Below are 21621 nucleotides of genomic sequence, written 5' to 3'. Positions count from 1 at the left end.
TTGAAGTCTTTGTGGCCAAAATTGTGTTCATCGGAACCAATTTATACAACATCATCACAAAATACAGAATCATCATTCACCACGGTAACATTCACTACACCAATGAAGCGTCGATTATTGAAAGTTGTAGAACATGACCCCGATACAAACAAGGATGAAATTGAATACAGAAAGATATTACAAGAGTTTCAGAACAGAAATCGGGAAGAAGAGGAAATTACTTTTTCTGACACCATGAGTGAAATGCTTTATAAATTTGGATTGAAGGACTACAAGCCTTTGAGTCCAAAATATCAAGTGATTTATACAAAAATCAAATATTGTTTATTTGTAATTTTTGGATTTTTGATGAGTTTGTTGTATCAATCTGGAAAGAAGAGTTTAAATCCTTTACTGATACATTTAGGTTTGCCCGGTGGTTTAGAAGATGTTCCTGTTGTTATTCATTTCATTGCCATTTCTCTCACTGTAAGTGGTCCAACCAACTTTTGAACATTAATCTATCTGTGTGAATTTAGATGTTCTTTGGCTTTCACGCCGTACTATGCTCTCCTCTTGTGAGAATTTCTCCAAGAACAAAGAATCAATTGCAAACGATGCATTTTCTTAAGGTGAAAATTCCTCTCTTTTTACTTTGCCTTGCAGCACCATATTCTCTCATCCCAGAGTCAGTGATTAACTTTTACGTTACATCATCAAAATATTTACTATTCGTGTTCATGGTTCTTCAATCAATTTTTATCATTGATTTTGCATACAGATGGGGAAGAAGTTGGCAAGAGGAGGATGATTGGAGATGGTAAGTTTCAAATTGTTTTCAGTGGAAACGAGCTCATGGTTGCGTTTAGGGATACGGCGTTGATATCAATCTCTTGCATTTTCATTGTCTCAACTGTAGCCATTTTTGTAGCTTCATTCGTATGTATCATATTTTTCGAATTTTCCTTAATTCCTTAACGAAACAAAAACAGTTTTATAGCGGATTTAAGACTTCTGGATGTTTATTGAACTTTTATGTGACGATATTCACTTGTATTCTCAGCTTTATTTTGCTAATTGCATCCTTATTCACTGAGCATTCTTCACTGTTTAGTGGAAGCATGATAACATTCTACATTGCAACAATATCATTGAACGTCATTGTTAGCAAGCCAATAACCGACAAGATGTGCTCCCTATCAGGAGGCTATCCCGTCACATTGGCAGTAAGTATCTCGTATTTGTATTATTGAATCTTTAACACGTGTTTACAGGCCATGCTTTTCACCACGGTCGCTGCTATTTACAGTTCAATTTATTCGACAACCGGAATTCAATTCTTACTTCACTTTTTGTGGTACGGAGAAGAGCCAGAAGAGGACGAACAACATGATTTTGTAAAGAATGACAGTTCGCTCAACAACAGCTACTTTTTCTTCCATGTCTTTATGGCACTTTGCTCGTGCTATGTGACAACATTTTTCCAAGATTTTCATGGATGGACTGAGCTCGGTGTGCAAGCTTTCTTCCTTTTATTCACAATTGCAATGTATGGATGGAGTTTGATGGCTCCCTATGTACTGTATTGGAGAAGATTTGATTAAGCGCGGACGAATTTCAATGCCGAACAAGATTGCTTTTATGGTATTCTTGTTTGAAGGTGATATGAAATTGGGAATTCTTTATTTGAGGAAGTACAAGAATATCCATCTTTAACACTGACAATACATACGACAAATTTTCTAATTTGGTAGATAAATTTACATTGGTTTATTTTAAAGAGCTCTTATGCTCCTTGACATTGTGACCACATGGTTAGAGGTATTGACAATTACTTGGCATACTTCATTGTCCATTCTTTAGCAGTTTTCAAAGCTTGATCTTGGTCTCTCTTCCAATCCTCTGCAACATCGTTGGCCACTGTGAACATTGAAATTATTTAAAATCGATTGATAATTACTCTTTCATATTGAATAAAACTTACATGGATCGTCAGGGTTTGGAGATGACATCAAGGCTTGAATACTCAACAAAAGAGTTCTTATTTGCAATGCAGGAGACCACTTGTCTTTAAGAATGTCCAAACATATTCTTCCTAGTTTGTCAATATTTGGGTGATAAATTTTCGTTAAGAATCTGACCTTTGGTGCAGACATTGGATAATCATCAGGAAGGAACAACTCCAATTTGAACAAGCCACCTTTTGTGATTATATTACGATTTCAAATATTCATTTGTGTAAGATCAATGTCATCAACATGGGTAATACAATGAATGTTATTTCAAAAGGTAATAATTCAATAGCGTAAAATCAAATTAAATAATATAAAAAACCACGGTCCGTACCTTCGTATGGAGTGTGTGGTGGTCCTTCGATTGAGACATTAAAATAACGCATATTATCCTCAGCAGGTGTGGCAGTTATTCCCGAAACTAAATATTATTTCATCAAATTATCGGACAAGTTCCAATTGTAAGATTTATAACACATTTGGAATGTTTCATCTATTACTTACTTGGCTCAGTCATGAGCTTTTGAGTTTCCTGAAAATCATCACGATCAACAACACAATTTAACAAAATACAACAGATATTGTAAATTCGGAAACATAATTATTGGTTAGATATGGTGCGCGATATAATAGTAGAGAGATTAATGAGTTGGTACAATCGCAAACCAGTCATCACAAGTTGAAGCAAAAACGTTGTTGTTCGAAGGCAAAACGTACCTTGATGATTCTTCTTGGCAAACTATTCATTTTTTGTTTAGGCTGAACGCTGGGTCAAAAATAGCTAGACTCTCTTTCCAGAGAGACATTGGAAGTACAGAATGATTTGGGAATTGACCAAAAGATTTTAAGTTTGATTAATCAGAAGAATGAACACTCTACATTCGCAAATGTGGATTTCTGCTGCAAAAAAGATTTTTTAATATTCATAAAAAATGTTTTCGGGTGAACACCACGCTCCATCAGATGAAGCAGACTCAAGTTTAAATACAGCATCGGAAGAGGAATCCACCACCACATTTGTGATCGATGCCAAGTACCTTTTTGCTTTGTTAAAAGGGTTAAACCAGATTATGTTCGAAAAGGATGATTTGATGACTGAGTCCATGATGAATCAACAAGTATTCGGCAACGAAATATTGAGTGAAGAACAAAATAATTTTGTGAATAGATGTAAACAATTGATTCGATTGGCATCCTACAAAAATTGGACACCAACACAACTCAAAGAACATTTACTGAGCGATGATGACGCAAAACGAGTTTTCAATACAAATGATCTTGTGCAGACATGGGTTAAATTCTGGACTCAATTTTCTTCAAGAATTCACCAACAATTAGTTAATGAGTCAAAAGAAGATTTTGGTAATAATTTGACAGACATGAAATGGAGAATAGACCAAAAAACTAATATCAATAGATTAAGCGAAATTAGCGAAAGCGTGGCCGTTGTTCAACTTAGCACCAAACAAGATCCAAATCATCCTTTACTTTTTGAAATGGATAAGGATACTTTGAAAAGTGTTATGGAACAATTCAAAGTTATTCAAAAACGAATTGATCAGCTTTCATAAAATGCAAATTTAAAAAATGGAAAAGAATTTGGGTTAAAAAATGTTAAAAAACCATGGGTATCTTTACACCTTCAACAATCATCATGTTAGAAAAATTTCTCGCCGATTACATGCAAGTCTGAATGCTAATACTCACTTTTCTACAACGCATCATTGTTCGGAACAACACCATAATTTTTTACGAAAATTTTCCACTGCAAACCAAAGCTTTTCCGAAGAAACAACATCCAAATCTATTCGATATAAATTAATATTTCAGTACAAAGGAACAAATTTTGAAGGCTATCAAAAACAAAATAACAAAGGCCAAGCAAGAGGAAATACTGTTCAACGGCACATGGAGGAAGCTCTTCAAAAATTATTTAATACAAATTCAATTTACGTGGTAGGAAGCTCTCGAACTGATGCTGGAGTACATGCCCTTCACAATACGTGCCATTTTGATGTAGATAGCGAAATAATTGAGAAAAGAAAAAATCATTCTCTGAAAAACATAGTTTTTGGTGTAAATTCTTATCTTAGAGACCAAGAACTTGTGATTTGTTCATGTGAACAAAAGGACAATACCTTTCATGCTCGCCACAACGTTAAAGAACGAGAATATCAATACAGAGTTCTTCTCGTTGGACCAAAACCAGATATTTCTTACAGAGTACCTTTTATACAAGATCAATTCTATCTTGTGAATGGAGTATCAACCTCTCTTGCCGATATACCTGATTTTAATGGAACACCCATGTCTCTAGATACATATTTCAATATTGAAGCTGTACGAGAAGCATGTTCATATTTTGTTGGAACACATAATTTCAATAACTTTTGTAGAGCTGACCTTCCTGAAAGAGTATCCAGGATTAAGACAGTGCATTTCGTTGATGTACAGGAGCATTCGGTTGAGCAAGACCAAACATTGAGCCCATTACACTTTTCGGTTGCAAAATGTAGAGAAATTAGATTTTTGATTCGTGGAAAATCGTTCCTTCACAATCAAGTTAGAATTATGGTGGATGCTTTGATTAAGGTTGGGCTGAACAAAATCTCGCCCTATCAAATCAAGTATGCCATTGATCATCCTTATGTCAAATTTCCAGAAAAGGGATGCGTGCCTCCTCATGGTCTATATCTTACAAATGTAGTTTATAACAACACTGACAGCAATCCAAGCGATGATTCATCATCGGAGCATGACGATGAAGGCACCGAATAATTCATTTGAAAAAATATTAAAATGAACAAAGCAGCGTCTGCTGTTTCATCACAAACCTCATCATTAGTATCTTCTGAAAGAAAGCTTAAGGAGAAACGATTTATTTGTTTTCTTTATCGTAATTTATTGAAATTATGCAGATGTTATGACGAACATCCGGCACTTAAATTTTCACTTGTAAATCCTCGGAACACTAAAAGTCGAAACCTCATCACTCGTAGTTGGACAAAAACACAATTAGGACAATTCATTCTCTCGCAAGTGTATCGTGACCCAAAATCATTTTTCTATACGCCTCCTGGCGCTAGTTTTGAAAGGATTTGTAAGAATGTTTTCAGGATACGTAATCATGTGGAGGACGGAAGCATAAAGTTTACCAAGAATGATGCCATAGAAGTTTGTTTTGGACTTCAAAGTGAAATGAATTTGAACATTGAGAAATCTAAGAAGCTTATGGTTGTTCGAAAATTGCATGACCAACACGATTTTGAAAGCTCGGAAACACAACCAGTTGAATTTTCACTCGTTAATACTGTTGAACCCAAAAAATTTCACATTTTAGTCTCTCATCCCATGTTGACGGACATTGTTTTTGAGAGAACATGCTTTGTTATGACTGACAACAAGCAACGTGTGGCTTCAATTTTGGGAAAGAGAGCACATGAGCTTCGAAGAAAAAAGAAAAGAAAGAAAAACCAAAAGCAATTGTTACCCTCCATGATAGAAGAGCATATTCCTCAAACGTCCAATGCCGGTGACGGGAGTGATTCGAGTGTGTCAACTGCTCCTGTGTCCAATTCAGAAAGCAGTTCAGTAACAACAGACCATATTCAACAAGAGTTCTCGAAATCACTCGAGGCAAATATTGAGACATTTCCAAACGACCCTAATTTACTTAAATCAAAAATTCCTCTTACCATTACTCCTGTAATGCCATTGCAAACACATGATACTTTCGAATATGATGATGACAATAATTTTTCAAACAATCCTGAGGATGACTACGATCCAAATGACGAATATGACGATAGTACTGATTCTAATGAATATGAATATGAACCTGAAGATACTATTAATGATGAGATGCTTTCAACCTTAGAAGAAGAGGGTAATCGATATCTTGAAAATTTATTAAAAGAGCTTGAAGCAAGACAACGTTTAGCCTCATGGAGGAAGGGACAACTGTCATCAGAAATTCAACATGGTAAGTTTGAAACATCCATATGGAATCATTTGGTTCATTGTTACTGATAATAATAGGCACGTGGCTGGTAGTAACAGTTGATAATCCGTCTCAACTCCTGTCGATAGCAAATTCCAAACCTCATTGGCAAGTATGGGAGTATGTTGTAAAGAGGTTGGCTTCCTCGTATCCTGAACTCGAGAGCTGGCTTGATTTTCCATTCAATCCTCCAATGAAATAAACATGATTGTTGCGGACAAAATACAATAGGAATCTTCATGCCAACAGAATGAGAACACGAGTCATCTTCATATTCGGACGAAATAAGAAAGTTTCTCGCCCATCTTCCAACAGTTTCAAACAAACCCGTTGTGCCCTTAGAAATGAATGATCATTAAGCAAGCACGGAAAATTGGTCCAACTTGAGAGATTCAAGTCGTCACTCAGAAACTTCAATCACATCATTGGAGTGTGATGGATATTTCATTCCCATCATTTGAGAGTGTTGGATATTTCATTCACAAATTGGATATTTCATTCACGTCCACACATGCCCATGACTATATATACATGCGTGTGTGCACGGATGGATTTGATAATAATTGGATGGATTTGATAATAATTTCATGAAAGAGCACTTCATTAGCTATCTCACTCCATGAAATTGTTGTTGCAAGAAAGTAATAATGTCAATGAAAATGGTCACGAGTAGCCAACTCCTTCAGTAAAAATGACCAAGATTCGAGACAAGAATCTTTGCGAGCGCACTTTTATTTTTTACTCAATAATAACACCGACCATTTTTCAAATTTTGTTTCAGAGTTGAACTGTTCTACAATTAAGCATGCTGAAACCAATATTTTCATATGGTAGATGCTTCTTTCCGTCTAGTTTCAGATTCATTTGTTCCGTATTGTGAGACCTAATATTCAACTAATAACAGCCCTTAAAAAAAGGTGTCACTGACTTTATCTGAATTAAACATAAAGCCCGTGTAAAGTGCAAACCAGCAACATGAAATTCTAGAACAACAGACCACCTTACGCTCAAGGGCTTGGTGTTAATTTCAAACTCTTCTCAATCACATTATACTCCACAAATTTTAAAACCCTTTTCTTCGAAGAGAAGTTTGCAAACATTTTAGCAACAATTTCACAACACGTTTCTCAATGTAAGAGTTGTGGTTTGAGAGAGATGGTGTTGATAATGTGACGAAGAGGGGAAAAGGCCCTTCAATACCATACCACCATGGACGTGACAAAGAGTTAGGACATTACCACCACGGCTCTTGTAATGCCAGTTCAACTTATTGACGCACCAATAAGTAAGTAGTGTTTCCCTCACGTGTCAACAACAATATATTGCATTGGCAAGTTTTGAGGGGAGATGGGGTTAGGTTGAGGTTATTTTTTCAATTGAATGCTTTAAGGTGTGTTGATGAACAAACGTGTTGTTTTTGATTCAACAACCGTTTTAATACGCAGTGATTATTATTCAAAATAGAAACAACCATGATGATGAATTTACTTGAACACCCGAGGGGTGGCCGGGTGTGAGTGCATTTCGAATGGTTGTTCCCCGACTCAATATTTAGCAATCCTTAATAATTATAAATATTTCCAAACGTTCGGGTAGGGTGTTGTTCCGAACCAATGATGCCCTTTCCGAGATTCAACACGAACCAATGATGCCATTTCCTCGGACTCATCAGACTCTTCATCAGAAGAAGTATCACTATATTCATCACCCACCCGCTCGTAATCGTGATCCTTTCCATACTTCTGCCCCTCACGGCTTGTTATTGAGTAGTCCCTTATTTTCAAGTTTCATCGGTTGTTGTTGTTGCTGCCATTTATCGGTCCCTTATTATCTTGTATCGTCCAAATATTGTTATTGTTCTCACGAGTTGCAAATGTTCTGCATGTACAATATGTATTTTGCAACAAGGGTTGTTTGTTGTTGATGGCTTTTGATGCACGCAAAGTCATAGTGTGGTTCAACGCAACTCCCCTTTTGTGTGAGAAACCTCTGTGGCCAACAAGTCAACAACATCACCATCGCCCACAAACTCGCCACCACAATCTCGGGTTAAACCACTGTGTCACTCTTAATTTCGTAAAGAGGTCGGCTCGGCTTTATTCAATAAAAAAAATGCAAAAAAGTGGCAGTCGTTCAGTGCTTCAAGGTGAAGAAGATGCAAACTCTCAAGGTGATGAACAACACGTTGCGGAAAGTGTTGAAGAGGAATACTCACAGAAACATCCTCTCCAAAGTACTTGGTCTCTGTGGTACCACAGCCCTCCAAAAGAAGGAACAAAGCCCAGCAGTGCCGAAGACTATTCCGCACAGTTCACTCTCGTTTATACTTTCCAATATGTTGAAGACTTTTGGAGTGTTTTCAATCATATCAAACCTCCTACACTTTTAGATACCGGAAGTGCCTACTATATCATGAAAGAAGGTATTCGGCCTGAGTGGGAAGACCCAAAGAATATCGATGGTGGCGAATGGATGTTTCCCTTCCTAAGGAAGAAATGTAATGTCAATGATTGGTGGATGAATTTAGCTATGGCTCTCATTGGTGAATTCTTTGATGATGGAGATATTATTACAGGAGCATGTGTTGCTGTTCGTAAATCTCAATTCCGGTTGAATGTTTGGGTTGGAGACAAAACAAATCAAGATGCTATTCTTCGTATAGGAAGACAATTTAAAGAGGCTCTCAACCATGGTTCAATTAGCGGAAACACGAAACAGGGAGATCTTTCGATATTGCTATCTCATGCTGACCAATTTACCTTTGACTTTAAAACATTCGAAGACCAGATTCAAGGAAAAAAGAATGTTATTCACATTATTCGAATTGATGACCAACAGTAATAGTAACCAGAGCCATATGTGATGTTGATGGTTGGTGCTGCAGCTGATATATTTCTTTTTATGTAGTAGTGGTACAATGGATGACACAAATTTTGACACCTATGTATTTTCCGATAGAGCATTACGTTTTGAAAATATTATGTATTCAAAACAATACTGTGCCTTGGATTCGCTCTTGAATGACCACTGCCAATGTTTTAGTTATGTCATATCATCATAGGCGGAAGTTTATTCATTCATCACTGCCACGACAACCTCCAACACTCATTTAAAATTTTGTCCTAATAATTTGTACGTTCATTCACCAATTTATTCATTAACAACATGGAAAGCCTTGAGAACACTTCACATTAAACACGAAGACGAATTGCAATTTTGAAGGTTTTTGTTTTTAATTGTTTTCGAAATTGCAGCTCAAAAAATATTGTCTGAAGCATGTGTGATAATCATCACGAAGATAACGACGTCAGCAATAACAACTCGTGTACTTGTTCCAACTCGACGTCAGGAACATCAAATAATAATTGTTGCAATAGCAATGACAACCTCATCAATTCAGATGCTCAACCTTGTTGCTCCGAAGCAGCATCCTCCAACGATGTGGTATCATCATCGTCAACAACCAACAACAACAACACATCATTGGAACACATAGACAAGGAAAAAACACCTAAATTTATAAACCCAATTAAAAAGCGTAACAAGAAAGAAAAACAAGCGGATATGCTTCTGAATAAGGAAAATCCAGGTCCAGGAATTAAAGGAAGACGAGGAGTTGCTGTGAACAAACAAACTTTTATTGAAAACACACACAAACAATTCAAAATTAATCTCAACGAAAGGATTACAAAGGGTGATTGCGTTTTAGTTTGTTTTAGTGGAGGAGTTAGCTCAACTGCAATGCTTTGTATGTTAAACCAATGTGTCTCTCCAAACCCAAATTGGAAATTGCATTTCAAGTGGGAATATCTTTTTGTAGATATTAGTGGAGCGTTGGGAATGAGTGATGATGAGAGAAGGAGACTTTATGAGCAAATAACGACTGTATGCTCGAATACGAATGAACATAACCAAACACTTCATATTCGATCTATCGAAGACATGCTATTTGATGGAAGTGTTGAAAAGATGCGCGACTTTATTTTCAAACAATTTAAAACAATGAGTGTTCATGAAGATTTACTGAACCAAATGGTCAAGACTTGTATTTACAAATTCGCAGCTGAGAAGAATTTCAAGCAAGTATTGACTGGAGAAAATGCAAATCGTTTGGCAATTGGTGTTCTAAGTGAAATAAGCAAGGGACGAGGATATACAATACCACTTCATATCCAACTTGAAGATTCAAGTATGAATGGAATTCCTACGTTCAATCCATCATCAGATTTACCTATAACCTTTATTCGACCTATGAAGACCTTCCTTGCGAATGAATTGGCAATTTATATTTATTGGTTCAAAATGAATCAAAATCTTTTTGTTAAAGACATTACCACTAAGGTTGGAGTTCGTCAAAGTACCATTTACAGGCTTGTTGAAGATTTTGTATCCATGCTGCAGAAGGATTATCCATCCACCGTTCATGCTATTTTGAGAACCATTGAAAAATTGAAGACACCAGAACAAACAAGAATTAAGTGTGCTCTTTGTGGAGCTTTCCTTTCAGAGGAAGATGTGCAAGAATTGAAAAATAGTCTCGAAAGGATTACCGAGAGCGGTAACGTTTCTGAAGATCAATGTGTTACTGAAAATCATTCTCTCCATCATGATAATGTGAGTCTTTCTCAATGTTGTTGTTTTGGATGCAAGCGAGTGTTGTCCTACTGTAACACTGAGAATAGAGAGAGCACTGCAAATATTGCAATTACTGACCTTACCAGTGAGGTTTATGTCGATGAATCATTCCCTGAATATATTCAACGAGGGTATCGAATGTCACGAAACGAAATGAGAAAACAAATTTCAGAATTTTTACTTGATGATGAGTAAAACAAATCCATCAAATTGTAATTCCATTGTGTATGCTTGAGTAGCTTTCAATCCTACCAATTACGTTCATCAAAAAGGAAGAAACTGAGACGAAATTGTATTTATGGGGTATGCCTTAGTCTCTCCGAAATAATCATCGTGAGCGTTCCCTATCAAATCCTCGCACTCCTTGTCATTTGTCATTAAAACACAACGAAAAAATAGCAACACGCTCACATTGTTTTCAAATTTTTCCAGTACAATTTTTCATCACAAACATTACCGCTCTCGGTATTTCATCAATTTGATTCTCGCATTCTCGTGTTGCAAGTTTTAATCATTCCGAATATAGAAATTTCAAAGAAAACTATTCCTGATATCGTGAGCCTTTCAAAAAATGGTGTTTAAAAAATTGTTTGCATCTCCAATCAACTCGGCTGTCTCTTCGGATGATATTGATCATGTCGATGCAGGAATACACCGATTGAAACGCAAAGTTTTGAAAATTATGGTTTTAGGAGAAAAATTCTCGGGAAAATCATCAATAATTAAGTATCAAGTTGAAAATTCAGGCTTTACCTATCAATCACCAAAATCAGACCAAGAAGTTGTGGAAGGTCAAAATTGTTTCATAGTTGTTGACGGAAAAGATGTTACTGTGCGCTTAGTTGATGCTCCTGAAATGAATGATTTGGGATTATTGATTGAATGTATTAAGGATTGTGATGGATTTGTGTTGGTGGTGGACGTGTGTAACTCTCAATCTAGTTTGCAAAATTTAAATAGATACAAGTCATTGCTTATGGAGAATTTGCACATGTCTCAAATTCCATGTATTATAGTCGGCAATAAGATTGATTTAGAGAGCGAGCGAAAAATATCAAAACAGCACATTGTGAACACAGCTACCAAGTTTTTTGTGGATAAATCTGCAGAGGTTGCTGAGTGTAGTGCGACAACAGGAAAAGGTGTGAATGACTTGTTTGCTACCTTGTATACAATCATAAGACAATCTCAAAGAGAAGACAGGCCAGTGATCAAATCTAAATCAAAGAAAAGCCTTTTGTCATCTTCTTCAGAATCAGCAGATCCTGGCGAATGGTTATAATGCACATTGACAATAATTAAATAATGTTTAATTGAAAATTGTTTGCTTTCGTTATGAAGGCCGTGAATAAATTAGGAAACTGGTAAAACGTTACTTTTTAGAGCCGTTCGACACAACCAACAGCCCAGAAAATTTGTCTTTAAAATACTCTTGCTTTTTGTAGGAAAGCATTAGCTCTTTAAACTCCATAAAATCAGTGAACGACAACAGCATGTCGAACACATCTCCTGACATGTCACCCTCTTCAATATCTTCCCACTCGTCATCATTGCTTTCTTCCTGTCCTTTGCTTGTTGTTTGTTCTTTTTTCTGTTGCTCAACCTTCTCTAAAACTCGTAAAAATCGGCTCAGTTCAAAGTTCTGAATTTTTTCGTTTAAAGATGTTTCCAAATATTTCTCAATCATTCCTTGATATTCCGCAAAGAGTGTTGTATACTCTAATTTGTTTTCCTCTCCTTCTTCAAATATATTACAGTTTTGCTCTGCAAATTTATCGATCATTGTCGAAAAGCTCTCCTCTAATCGTTCAGTCGGAAATCAAATGATTCCTATGAAACAATTCATAACACCTACCCATCATGGTTTCTTCAAGAGCTCCGATGATTGTATCAAAGTACAGTTGTTCCTCATCCACAGGTTTTGATACAACACATTCGTCGTCGTGGGCCAGTTCGGTCATTTTAATTTTTTGTAATTTTTGGCGGTGCTTAACGCATGCAAACAACGTGCGAGCACTTTTTGGTCCGTCTAATAGACGAGTGTGATTCGTTGTAAAATTGAAAATTCTCAATAGGATAACTTCTTAATTGAGAATACTCTTGCAGGCCATAAAAGAAGAAACGTTTCAGAACAAAGCTTTCGATTACCACGACAAACATTCACAACAAAAAAAGCGTTCTCAATTATCATCTAATACACGCCATGTCTTCTTCAAGAACACAAGTCAAGCTTCCCACAGACGAAGATCCAACACTCTCTGTGACGACAGTGGACACCAAAACTTCAACCATCATGGGAAAAGATGAACCCAACACGGAATATAAATATCAAACAGAAATGGAAAAGTTTACCAAAGCACACGAGAGAGGAGCAGGAGGCCCTACTGAGGCTGTCCCACAAATTAGTAGAGATCCGTTAACGGATGAATTAATATTAAATCCACATCTCTCTTCCTTAAACCCAAACGTTGAAGAAGCAAAAGAAAAAGATAAAAAACATGGAACTTTCAGAAGATGATCGAAACAACAAGCAGTTGAAAGATTCCAACATTATCGTTATTAGTAATTCAATAAAACATCAACTTCCAAAACACAACTTCCTTAATCTTTGCCGAGCCAATCACCGGGTGCCCACCAAATCCAAGAGTGTAAATACAATCAACGATGGAGATACCAAATTTTACAAAACCGGGTTCATTCTTACAACCTGTAAATATAAGGCTTCAGAGGAGGGTTTACTTTCATGTGATTGGCTTGTTGAATTATTATTGCGTTCAATCATCATGATTCAATAGTTTTGAAAATCAATATGTCCTCACCGCGCTCTTCAAAAGAGCGCACGATTTTTTAATTGCGAAGTCGTAACCCGAATTGTGTCTCTTTCCAAACACGAGAAGATTTAAAAAAAATTCGAACCCCGTTCTCACCCACATTATGAGCTCATCATCAAACCATAGCCATCACGGAAGTGGTAAAACAAGAGGCCATACAAGAATGTAAGTGTTTATATGTTGATTTGTATGGATCTATTATTTTGCTTTTAAAATTTTGATGGCTCATTATTTTAAAATCAACCGATGATGATATATTTTGAAACACGAATCACAACTGATATTCAACAACAACATCAGGCACAGCGCAACCTCTTTCATTGACGTGAACAAGGGTTTCAACCCTCGTTCTGCTCTCACCGAAGAACAAAACGAAATTCTAAACGATTTCATTAAACGAGTTGACTATGACAGACTTGGAGATAGAGAAAGACGGTTCTTGGACGAAGCTGCTCTTATTCGTTTTCTCAGAGCGAGAGACTATGATATAAATAAGGCTGAAAAGCTGATGAACACTTGTTTGGAATGGAGAAGATCATTCAAACCTGATGAAATCACGGCAGAAGAAATCGACTCTGAAGCGTCCTCCGGAAAGCTCTTTCAGAGAGGATTTGATAAGTTAAATAGACCTATTGTTTACATGTTTCCAGCTAGAGAGAATTCTACTGATTACGAAAAAAATATCAAACTACTTGTTTATACTTTAGAAAGAGCTGTTGACGCAATGCCAGAAGGCGTTGAGCAAATGTGTTGGATTATTGATTTTAATGGATACTCTACACGAAATTCTCTCCCATTAAGCGTTGCCAAACAAACCCTCAACATTTTGAATGACTGCTATCCTGAAAGATTAGGAGCATGTTTTATGGTTGATACACCATTTATCTTTAACATTTTCTGGAAGGCTATTTCTCCATTTATCAATCCTGTTACAAAGAACAAGATTCATTTCGTGAATGGCAAGGATACAGAGAAGGCCAAAATCTTTGGTAAACATATTGATCTGGCTCAAATTGATACTGCATGGGGAGGTACTTCCACATTTACCTATGACCACAAAATATTCTGGGGCAATGTGATGGAAATTGACAAGCATAGAATCAAAAGGTTAGGTCTCAATGTGTCATCCTCTAGTACGGAACAAATTGTTGAAGAGAAAAAGTTTGAATCTCATCACACCGCTTCTGAACAACAGACAATCTAAGACTACCATCAGTGAATAACTGAATGGAGCATCAATGACCATCATACCATCGTTTCACTTTTTGTAAATATCATCTCTATTCCTACCACTTCACTAACCATCATCTGTCCAGGCAATAAACACTTGCTAAGTTATTTTCAAAGGTTGAGCGCTGGGATGGAACGCGTTGTTGTGAGACTCTCACGGCCATTTACATTCAACATTGAGGTTAAGAAAAAATGGAGTTGTTGCAGGATTTACAAAAGCATTTCCAATCACTCGTGTTCAACATCAACTTACAATATGGAAATATGATCAGTATGAACGAGTTCTTGGAAAATTGCCAAAAACATTCCTTAATGATGCAGGATCTTGTAGATCTATTTGAAAAGATATCGGAACGATATTTGAAGCTGGAAGAAGAAAACCGAAAGTACAGGGTATGTTGGAACCTCAAATTTTGGAGCGGTTACTATTCATTATCACAATAAGGACGTTATCGTAGCAATGAAGTTGAAATACTCTGGCGAACTCATTAGGATTAAAGAGGATTTGCATAATTTAAGAAAAGATTCCCAAGAGCAAGGAAACCTTCATCATGAAGAGGCTTTACAAATATTCCATGCGTGGACGTATGCTGTGAATGCTTTTGAAAATACGTCAAAAAGTATTGTAAATAATGTAAGTTGGAATAATAATAAGGGCTCCTCAAATCATTGATGATTCAAGATGTGGAAATCCAACCAAGAGCTCACAGCTAAATTGAAGTTAAGTGAAAAGGAAAATAATCAGTTGAAGGTGGAACTGAATAATTCTAGCAGATTGTCAGCACAGGATCATTTGATTGAAGAACTAGAAACGCAGTTAAAGAGTTTGAAAAAAGAGAAAGATGCAGTGGTCGATGAAAACAAACTGCTTGCGGTTTCAATTAATTCTACGAACGAACAACTTCAAACAGAGCTGCAAAGAAATTCTGAACTTGTTCATCACACTGAATGTTTGTGTGGAAAGATTGATGAACTTCAAAAGGAGAACCTGCTCCTTAAAGAGGATAACAGCAGTCTAAGGATTAGAAATACGACTATTTCAAAGATGTTTGAAGAACAATTCCGTATAATATCTGAGCGAGTACACGTGCTATCTTTAAGCAACACAGAATCTGAAACGACGATACAACACGAGTTAGAATCATTAAGGATGATGTCTCATCAATTTCAATCTTCGTTTTTACAGGAATTAGTAACCCAACGAGCTAGGATAAACAAGTTGGAACGCCTTACTCGTAAGCTCAAGCAGGAAAACCATGCCCTCGAGCAGTCCGTCAAAGACACTCTGTCAAGCTACAAGAGACTACTAAGGATGGGAAATCTGCATGATCAATACTTTGTATTAAAATAATCATCCATTTTGATTGGCTTTTAAGAACCTCGAATACTTTCAAAGAAGATAAAGTCGTCCTCGATCCAACGTCAAGTATTTATGCGGAGAAAATTGAATTTTTGGCCAAAGTTTGTGATTCGAATGTGAGTTTTAATAAGTCTAAGTACTCGATGTTGTGATTCACGACAACAGTTGGGTCTTTATACTCTTCTTAACACGACCACAACGGGCGCGTCATTCCCAAACACAAGGTCATCACAAGTTCATGGTCGTATTGAGAAGGGCAGAAGGGCAAGGTTTTGTTTTTCTTCGTAAACTAGTTATTGATTGCTGTTTCGTTAAGGACGAGAAGAAATGGTGTTCCATAATGATGATGAGCAAGAAAATCCTTAATCAACTTTGGTCATGCTATAAATCTTTCTCACAAAGTAAAAGGTAGCAAGAAATCCAACAGAGCCTGTCAACAACATGATCAAGAAACATAGAATGAGCAAGTAACCAAAATAGAGAATGGTCATGTAAAAGTGAGGTGAACTCAATTGAGAGGAGTAATAGAAAAGTCCAGCAATGAAAAGATAACACGCACTCGTAGAACTATAAAAGAAAGAATTCCACCACCAACGATAATCCTCATGGCACAATTGAAAGTAAATAAAAACAATGGTCGTCTCTGCACTTGTCACTAATAATATCAAAAATACTGTAAAAAGAAACTCAAATAAAAAGTAATGCTGTTGAAGCCAAATAGAGGAAATTAGAAAATAAAATTCTACAAAGAATGCAGTAAATGGTAAAATACCAGCAATGAGATAATTATAAGGAAATCTCAATGGAAGAGGAAGAGGTGGAATATTTCTTGGAGTTGGATAGACTTTGGGTGTTGTTATGGTTGCTGTGGTTGTTGTGGCTGTGGCTGTGGTTGTGGTTACTGTCCAATGATCCTTATTGTTGGATAATGATCGTTGTGCCATCATGGCTCCCAAGAACACCAAAGGAATGGATACCACAAACCAAACAGTATAAATTGTGAAAATAGAGAAGAAGGGTTGAGCCATCGAAGATTGAATCATCCACATGATCGTGTTCAATGTTCCATAAATGATGGTGACCACTGTTGGCACAAATAATGCAACTCCAACAGATACCATCATGTAATTAGTTCCAGATAACATTTTGTAAATTTTGAGTGTCCAAAATCCAGCCACAGCAGAGGTAAAGAGATAACAAAGAATAAACGCAGCAACAACTCTTCCTCTACTTTCTGGAGATGCAAATCCAAATACGGTCAAAATGAGAGACACTGTGAACATGACCACTAGTTGCAAACCAGATCCAACCATGACTGAGAGAAGAGCAGGATATTTGGGAATTCTAAAAACGTCACCAGATAATAATTTCCATCCTGTTTCTTGTTCTTGAAGAAGAGAGGATTCAATATCGTCGTCATTGATTTTTGAAGAATCCAAATCTTTTTTCAAAATCTTGTACATGATCATGGCAATAATTCCTGTCAAGAAAAGCACAGTCATAGAACTATTAATCAGAGAATAATGATGAATGTCATAATCTTCTGTATCTTGATCATAGTCAGTTTTCAAATATGCGTTCCATCGATTGGGATACTCCAAGTCAGTCTCTAGCCATGTCACTGAATAAGAAAAAGGTATCGAAGTTGTAGCTTGATCAATTCTAAATTTCTCAGGATTTGTGACATCACACGTAAATTGAGAAGACTCATGTCTAATACTTGAAGGATAAACTTCAGCTCCTACAATGAAATACAAATCCGATCCTCTCACTACTTTCTTGTTATATTTGAAAAGGAATGAGAAATGATTATTCACAAAATATTGAGCTTTCTTGTCCTTGATCGCTTGTGGAGCATTTCTCAAAGATTCTGGATAATACACACAACCAAGTGGAAATCCATCAGGTCTCGTGTACTTGGTAGTTTCTTTTGAAAGTTGTTGCAAGTCATTGAGAGGTGCATCTCCACATCGTGTTCTATTATCATAAAGATATGCAATGGGGAGATTATCTACAGTGAATTGAATGTGATAGTCGTCCTTAATTTTTGACATGAAATCAAGTGCAACACTCTTGTCAAATGTTGGACAAATGATTGTGTTTTGCTCATTCATGGATGGAAAAATTCTAGCACATGGAACATTTTGTAATAAAGGAAACTGGAACATGATGTATAGATGTCAATATATAAGTGTAAATATATATAAGTGTGAATATATATAAATATATATATAAGAGTGTGAATATATAAATATATAAATTTTTTAAAAAACTAATTTAGATTCGAATCAAAATTACAAAATACTCACATGATAAATTGTATTCTCAAATCTATCTCCCAACATGTAGTCTCCAAAACTCTCGACAGAATACTTGACTTCTTTTGGTCGACAAAATGGTAACGAGTGAAATTCATAGGGAACCTGTGAAAACACAATTTGATGGTGGTTATGATTAACATATTTTCACACATAATAATATTGGAGTCAAATACTTACATTATGATAGGATGATAATTTCCTAGATTTAATAGCAATGTCTTGTCCAAAGACATATCGTTTGGAATAGTAGCTCGGAATACTCTCGGCGTGAACCAGAGTTGAAATTGGTTGATGTGGTGAGTGAAATACATCAAAAATTGATGATGTGAGTAGTATAAATGTTAATGTGGTTGCAACAAGAAGAGAAGAGAGTAATGAGATTTTGTTGTGAAAATGATGTTGTCGTGTTGCCATTTTTTTCGACCTCGCTCCTGTCAAATGCCAAAACAGGGATGCAAAGACAAGATGAACTTTATTGCCGCACAATATTGGTCTCATGCAAATGAAGGATAGCAAGGAAAGGAGGACTCATCTTGCTCACATTAATTATTGAATTCGAGGTTGTAGATTGAATTTTCACAATCACGAGCTCTCTCACCTGTTGCAACATCTCTGGCGCTATGAGTTGAACATGCAACTCGAGAATGTTTTTGATTTTCATAAATTTCAACTTGGATCCATAATTCACGTCGAGACAGCAAATACTCAAATTTCTACAATTTTCTGCTGAGAATTGATGTAAGAATGGAAAGGATGAAAGGTCAATTTTAACTTGTTGACATTTGGAAATTGTCAATTCTTTTAAGACATTCATTGTTGGCAAATCATCAAGAATCTTTAGCTGAGAAATCTTCAAGGTTTGTAAACTTGGTAAATCTCCAAACTGCAATTTTGGTAGCTCTGAGGATGTAAAGAAGAGTGGATCATCACTACTTCCATAAATATTTAAATTCTTTAAACTTGAACTTGAGATATGACTTGTTTGATCATTCACACCTCTCATGAAGTCGTTTCTGACCAAGAAAGGGTGACTCAATATTGAGGCAATGGAGTTCTCTGTTTGTAGTGGTTGCATATCTTTGGAAAAAGGAATATTCAAAGTGTAGTAGCAGGATGACCCATTGAACCAACTGGATCCATCATATTCAATCTCTTCAATGAGATATGGCAGATCAAATGTTTTCAACCTTTCAATGAGATTATTTAACATGTTGAAATGAGAATTGGACAATCTTAATTTCTTGAGAAAATTGAACCTTTGAATGAATTTCAGCAAGAGAGAAAGATTGTCTTGAGATCCTGAAGTATAGCAAGACCAATCAAGCTTTTCAATAACGCTTGCATTTGGCATCAGTGACAATGTAATTTCTTGATCCAACTCATTGGATATGGTCATATACATGGTTAATTTTGAAATTTTCTCAATATTCATGCTGTGTTGAAGATGTGATAAAGTAATGCCTGATGAAGAATGTTGTTGCAAAACCAATGTACTACATTCTTGAGCTGATATTGTAATGATGCATTCTGGTAATGCGTTGATATAGATATCTTCAAGGTGTTTCTGATGGATGGATATACGTTTCCTCATTGAATGAAAGTTAAAATCAGCTTTTCCACAATTAGTGGCCTCAAAAACATCGACACCTCTCACTCGTACCCTTTTGAGTGTGTGAACATCAGAAAGCTCCACGGTCCTTGAGCCGTAGTCTATGGTTACTTCTCTAAGATTTTTAAAGCTATTGTTAAAGTAATAATCTAATAGATCAGTGTTGTTGCTTGAATCAAACGTTAAATCCAGCGTTTCCAATGAGTCGCAATGGGCGTCAATCCAAAATGGCTTTGAAAACTTGCACTGCTGTAGTATTAAAGAATGAAGTGTTGGAAAATATGTGTCTGCTGAGGTCATGACGACTGTCAAATTACATTGCTTGGAGCTCAATCGATCCAATATTGGAGCATTCACATCTTCAAACACAATCTGAAGAAGAGGACAAGTCTTAGGCTCATAGTGAATATCCAACCAAGAAAGATTCGATAGTTTGATGTTTTTCAAAGTTATTGGTTCCTCTCTAGCCTCCTTAAGAGTGAGAGTCACTCTTTTTAAATAGTTGGAAAGTACTGAAAAACATTGGACATCCGAACCGAAAATAGTGGAAGTGATCTTAATATTGGGATGATCTCTCTCAAAATCCTGTAACTCTTTCAGTAACACATGTGATTTACCAACTCCAAGTGAAATCGAATGTTGTAGATATTTCAATGCACTTTGCTTCTTTGGTTTCAAACGAGAAATCCAACTATGTTTTGGTTTGAGAAATGAAGCGGATTGCAACGCTCTAAATTCATAATAGCTCACCAATATGCCTTGTAAATGATACCACCATAACTTTTTGGAATAACCCATTTCTCTGTTAAACCAATAATCACAGTCCACTCGATCTCGATGATCTGTGAAGGTCAAGTATTGGATATTTGAAAATCTTTCGCAATACTTTTTCAACATGAAATCTGAAGGTGGTGAATGTTTGTACAACATTTCAGGTAGAGGAATGATTCCTTCAAAGTGAATATCCATGTTTTGAGTCTCACAAAATACATTTACAAAATCTGCGTAAAAGTCCAACAATTGTGATTCACACGAGTAATGATGATGATGGCAAGTGGTATCGGAGCCTTCCTCATTCATCGACTTTCCAAGGACATAATTGAAAGCCTTCTCGTCATCGATTTTGGAAGAGTCACGTTTATACGTGTCAAATGAGTCATTGGCTTTACATTGCTCGAATGATGGCACTTCCAAATTTGCAAATTCTTGATCGCATCGGATCATGATATGTTTCAACATTTTCAAATTATTGTTAAAGAAACACGGATATCGAAATAAACATTGACTCCATAGATCAACGTTATTCCTAATTAAATCTCGCAATTTTCTATTCGTATGAATCAGAGAAATCAATGATGTGAAATCCGAGCATGAAATACATGAAAGAGCAGGAAAAGGATATGAAATACACAATGGTTGGGCAAAGAAATAGGAACAAATCTTGGAAATAACTTCATCAGGTAGATCATGGAGCGTAGGAGAACAGCTTCTACGGTTGTTGTTGGAGGAGTATGATGAGCTCAAATTTGTCACGGCTTGACCACCTTGAGACATTTTTGTGGAGTGTTGTTAAGTTGCCAAGTTGAACTTGAACACAACCTAATGCTAGTAGTAGTATCAAACACAACTATCAGAGCTTTGCCC

The 21621-nt window shown here is 36.3% G+C and overlaps 14 protein-coding genes across 14 annotated transcripts; 10 read left to right on the top strand and 4 right to left on the bottom strand.

Annotated features, from left to right (window-relative positions):
* Positions 1 to 102: 102 nt before the first annotated feature.
* On the top strand, positions 103 to 1583 carry C9374_007028 (uncharacterized protein; the record flags this gene model as incomplete). The annotated part of the gene is made up of 5 exons (XM_044696954.1): positions 103 to 468; positions 519 to 799; positions 849 to 918; positions 972 to 1205; positions 1254 to 1583. 5 exons carry the CDS (start codon positions 103 to 105, stop codon positions 1581 to 1583), a joined length of 1281 nt encoding a protein of 426 aa, XP_044555391.1.
* Positions 1584 to 1810: 227 nt separating this feature from the next.
* C9374_007027 (uncharacterized protein) lies at positions 1811 to 2738 on the bottom strand (the record flags this gene model as incomplete). The annotated part of the gene is made up of 5 exons (XM_044696953.1): positions 1811 to 1899; positions 1964 to 2179; positions 2326 to 2412; positions 2496 to 2523; positions 2709 to 2738. 5 exons carry the CDS (start codon positions 2736 to 2738, stop codon positions 1811 to 1813), a joined length of 450 nt encoding a protein of 149 aa, XP_044555390.1.
* Positions 2739 to 2923: 185 nt separating this feature from the next.
* C9374_007026 (uncharacterized protein) lies at positions 2924 to 3562 on the top strand (the record flags this gene model as incomplete). The annotated part of the gene is made up of 1 exon (XM_044696952.1): positions 2924 to 3562. The coding sequence occupies one exon, from the start codon at positions 2924 to 2926 to the stop codon at positions 3560 to 3562; it is 639 nt and encodes a 212-aa protein (XP_044555389.1).
* Positions 3563 to 3602: 40 nt separating this feature from the next.
* On the top strand, positions 3603 to 4769 carry C9374_007025 (uncharacterized protein; the record flags this gene model as incomplete). The annotated part of the gene is made up of 1 exon (XM_044696951.1): positions 3603 to 4769. One exon carries the CDS (start codon positions 3603 to 3605, stop codon positions 4767 to 4769), a length of 1167 nt encoding a protein of 388 aa, XP_044555388.1.
* Positions 4770 to 4790: 21 nt separating this feature from the next.
* On the top strand, positions 4791 to 6193 carry C9374_007024 (uncharacterized protein; the record flags this gene model as incomplete). The annotated part of the gene is made up of 2 exons (XM_044696950.1): positions 4791 to 5973; positions 6030 to 6193. 2 exons carry the CDS (start codon positions 4791 to 4793, stop codon positions 6191 to 6193), a joined length of 1347 nt encoding a protein of 448 aa, XP_044555387.1.
* Positions 6194 to 8103: 1910 nt separating this feature from the next.
* On the top strand, positions 8104 to 8832 carry C9374_007023 (uncharacterized protein; the record flags this gene model as incomplete). Its single annotated transcript, XM_044696949.1, has 1 exon — positions 8104 to 8832. One exon carries the CDS (start codon positions 8104 to 8106, stop codon positions 8830 to 8832), a length of 729 nt encoding a protein of 242 aa, XP_044555386.1.
* Positions 8833 to 9267: 435 nt separating this feature from the next.
* C9374_007022 (uncharacterized protein) lies at positions 9268 to 10821 on the top strand (the record flags this gene model as incomplete). The annotated part of the gene is made up of 1 exon (XM_044696948.1): positions 9268 to 10821. The coding sequence occupies one exon, from the start codon at positions 9268 to 9270 to the stop codon at positions 10819 to 10821; it is 1554 nt and encodes a 517-aa protein (XP_044555385.1).
* A 376-nt stretch (positions 10822 to 11197) lies between these two features.
* On the top strand, positions 11198 to 11908 carry C9374_007021 (uncharacterized protein; the record flags this gene model as incomplete). Its single annotated transcript, XM_044696947.1, has 1 exon — positions 11198 to 11908. One exon carries the CDS (start codon positions 11198 to 11200, stop codon positions 11906 to 11908), a length of 711 nt encoding a protein of 236 aa, XP_044555384.1.
* Positions 11909 to 11998: 90 nt separating this feature from the next.
* On the bottom strand, positions 11999 to 12587 carry C9374_007020 (uncharacterized protein; the record flags this gene model as incomplete). The annotated part of the gene is made up of 2 exons (XM_044696946.1): positions 11999 to 12426; positions 12482 to 12587. The coding sequence occupies 2 exons, from the start codon at positions 12585 to 12587 to the stop codon at positions 11999 to 12001; spliced, it is 534 nt and encodes a 177-aa protein (XP_044555383.1).
* Positions 12588 to 12829: 242 nt separating this feature from the next.
* Positions 12830 to 13144, top strand: C9374_007019 (uncharacterized protein; the record flags this gene model as incomplete). The annotated part of the gene is made up of 1 exon (XM_044696944.1): positions 12830 to 13144. The coding sequence occupies one exon, from the start codon at positions 12830 to 12832 to the stop codon at positions 13142 to 13144; it is 315 nt and encodes a 104-aa protein (XP_044555382.1).
* A 416-nt stretch (positions 13145 to 13560) lies between these two features.
* C9374_007018 (uncharacterized protein) lies at positions 13561 to 14661 on the top strand (the record flags this gene model as incomplete). Its single annotated transcript, XM_044696943.1, has 2 exons — positions 13561 to 13622; positions 13758 to 14661. 2 exons carry the CDS (start codon positions 13561 to 13563, stop codon positions 14659 to 14661), a joined length of 966 nt encoding a protein of 321 aa, XP_044555381.1.
* Positions 14662 to 14879: 218 nt separating this feature from the next.
* C9374_007017 (uncharacterized protein) lies at positions 14880 to 16038 on the top strand (the record flags this gene model as incomplete). The annotated part of the gene is made up of 3 exons (XM_044696942.1): positions 14880 to 15080; positions 15133 to 15321; positions 15370 to 16038. The coding sequence occupies 3 exons, from the start codon at positions 14880 to 14882 to the stop codon at positions 16036 to 16038; spliced, it is 1059 nt and encodes a 352-aa protein (XP_044555380.1).
* A 371-nt stretch (positions 16039 to 16409) lies between these two features.
* Positions 16410 to 18782, bottom strand: C9374_007016 (uncharacterized protein; the record flags this gene model as incomplete). Its single annotated transcript, XM_044696941.1, has 3 exons — positions 16410 to 18206; positions 18357 to 18470; positions 18546 to 18782. The coding sequence occupies 3 exons, from the start codon at positions 18780 to 18782 to the stop codon at positions 16410 to 16412; spliced, it is 2148 nt and encodes a 715-aa protein (XP_044555379.1).
* Positions 18783 to 18840: 58 nt separating this feature from the next.
* On the bottom strand, positions 18841 to 21531 carry C9374_007015 (uncharacterized protein; the record flags this gene model as incomplete). Its single annotated transcript, XM_044696940.1, has 1 exon — positions 18841 to 21531. The coding sequence occupies one exon, from the start codon at positions 21529 to 21531 to the stop codon at positions 18841 to 18843; it is 2691 nt and encodes an 896-aa protein (XP_044555378.1).
* Between the last annotated feature and the right edge of the window lie 90 nt (positions 21532 to 21621).

This window comes from Naegleria lovaniensis (genome assembly GCF_003324165.1).
Source record: "Naegleria lovaniensis strain ATCC 30569 chromosome Unknown tig002, whole genome shotgun sequence".
Lineage (NCBI taxonomy): Eukaryota > Heterolobosea > Eutetramitea > Acrasida > Naegleriidae > Naegleria > Naegleria lovaniensis.
The sequence above is the reverse complement of the archived record's forward strand: the minus strand, read 5'-3'. Positions and strand labels throughout refer to the sequence as shown.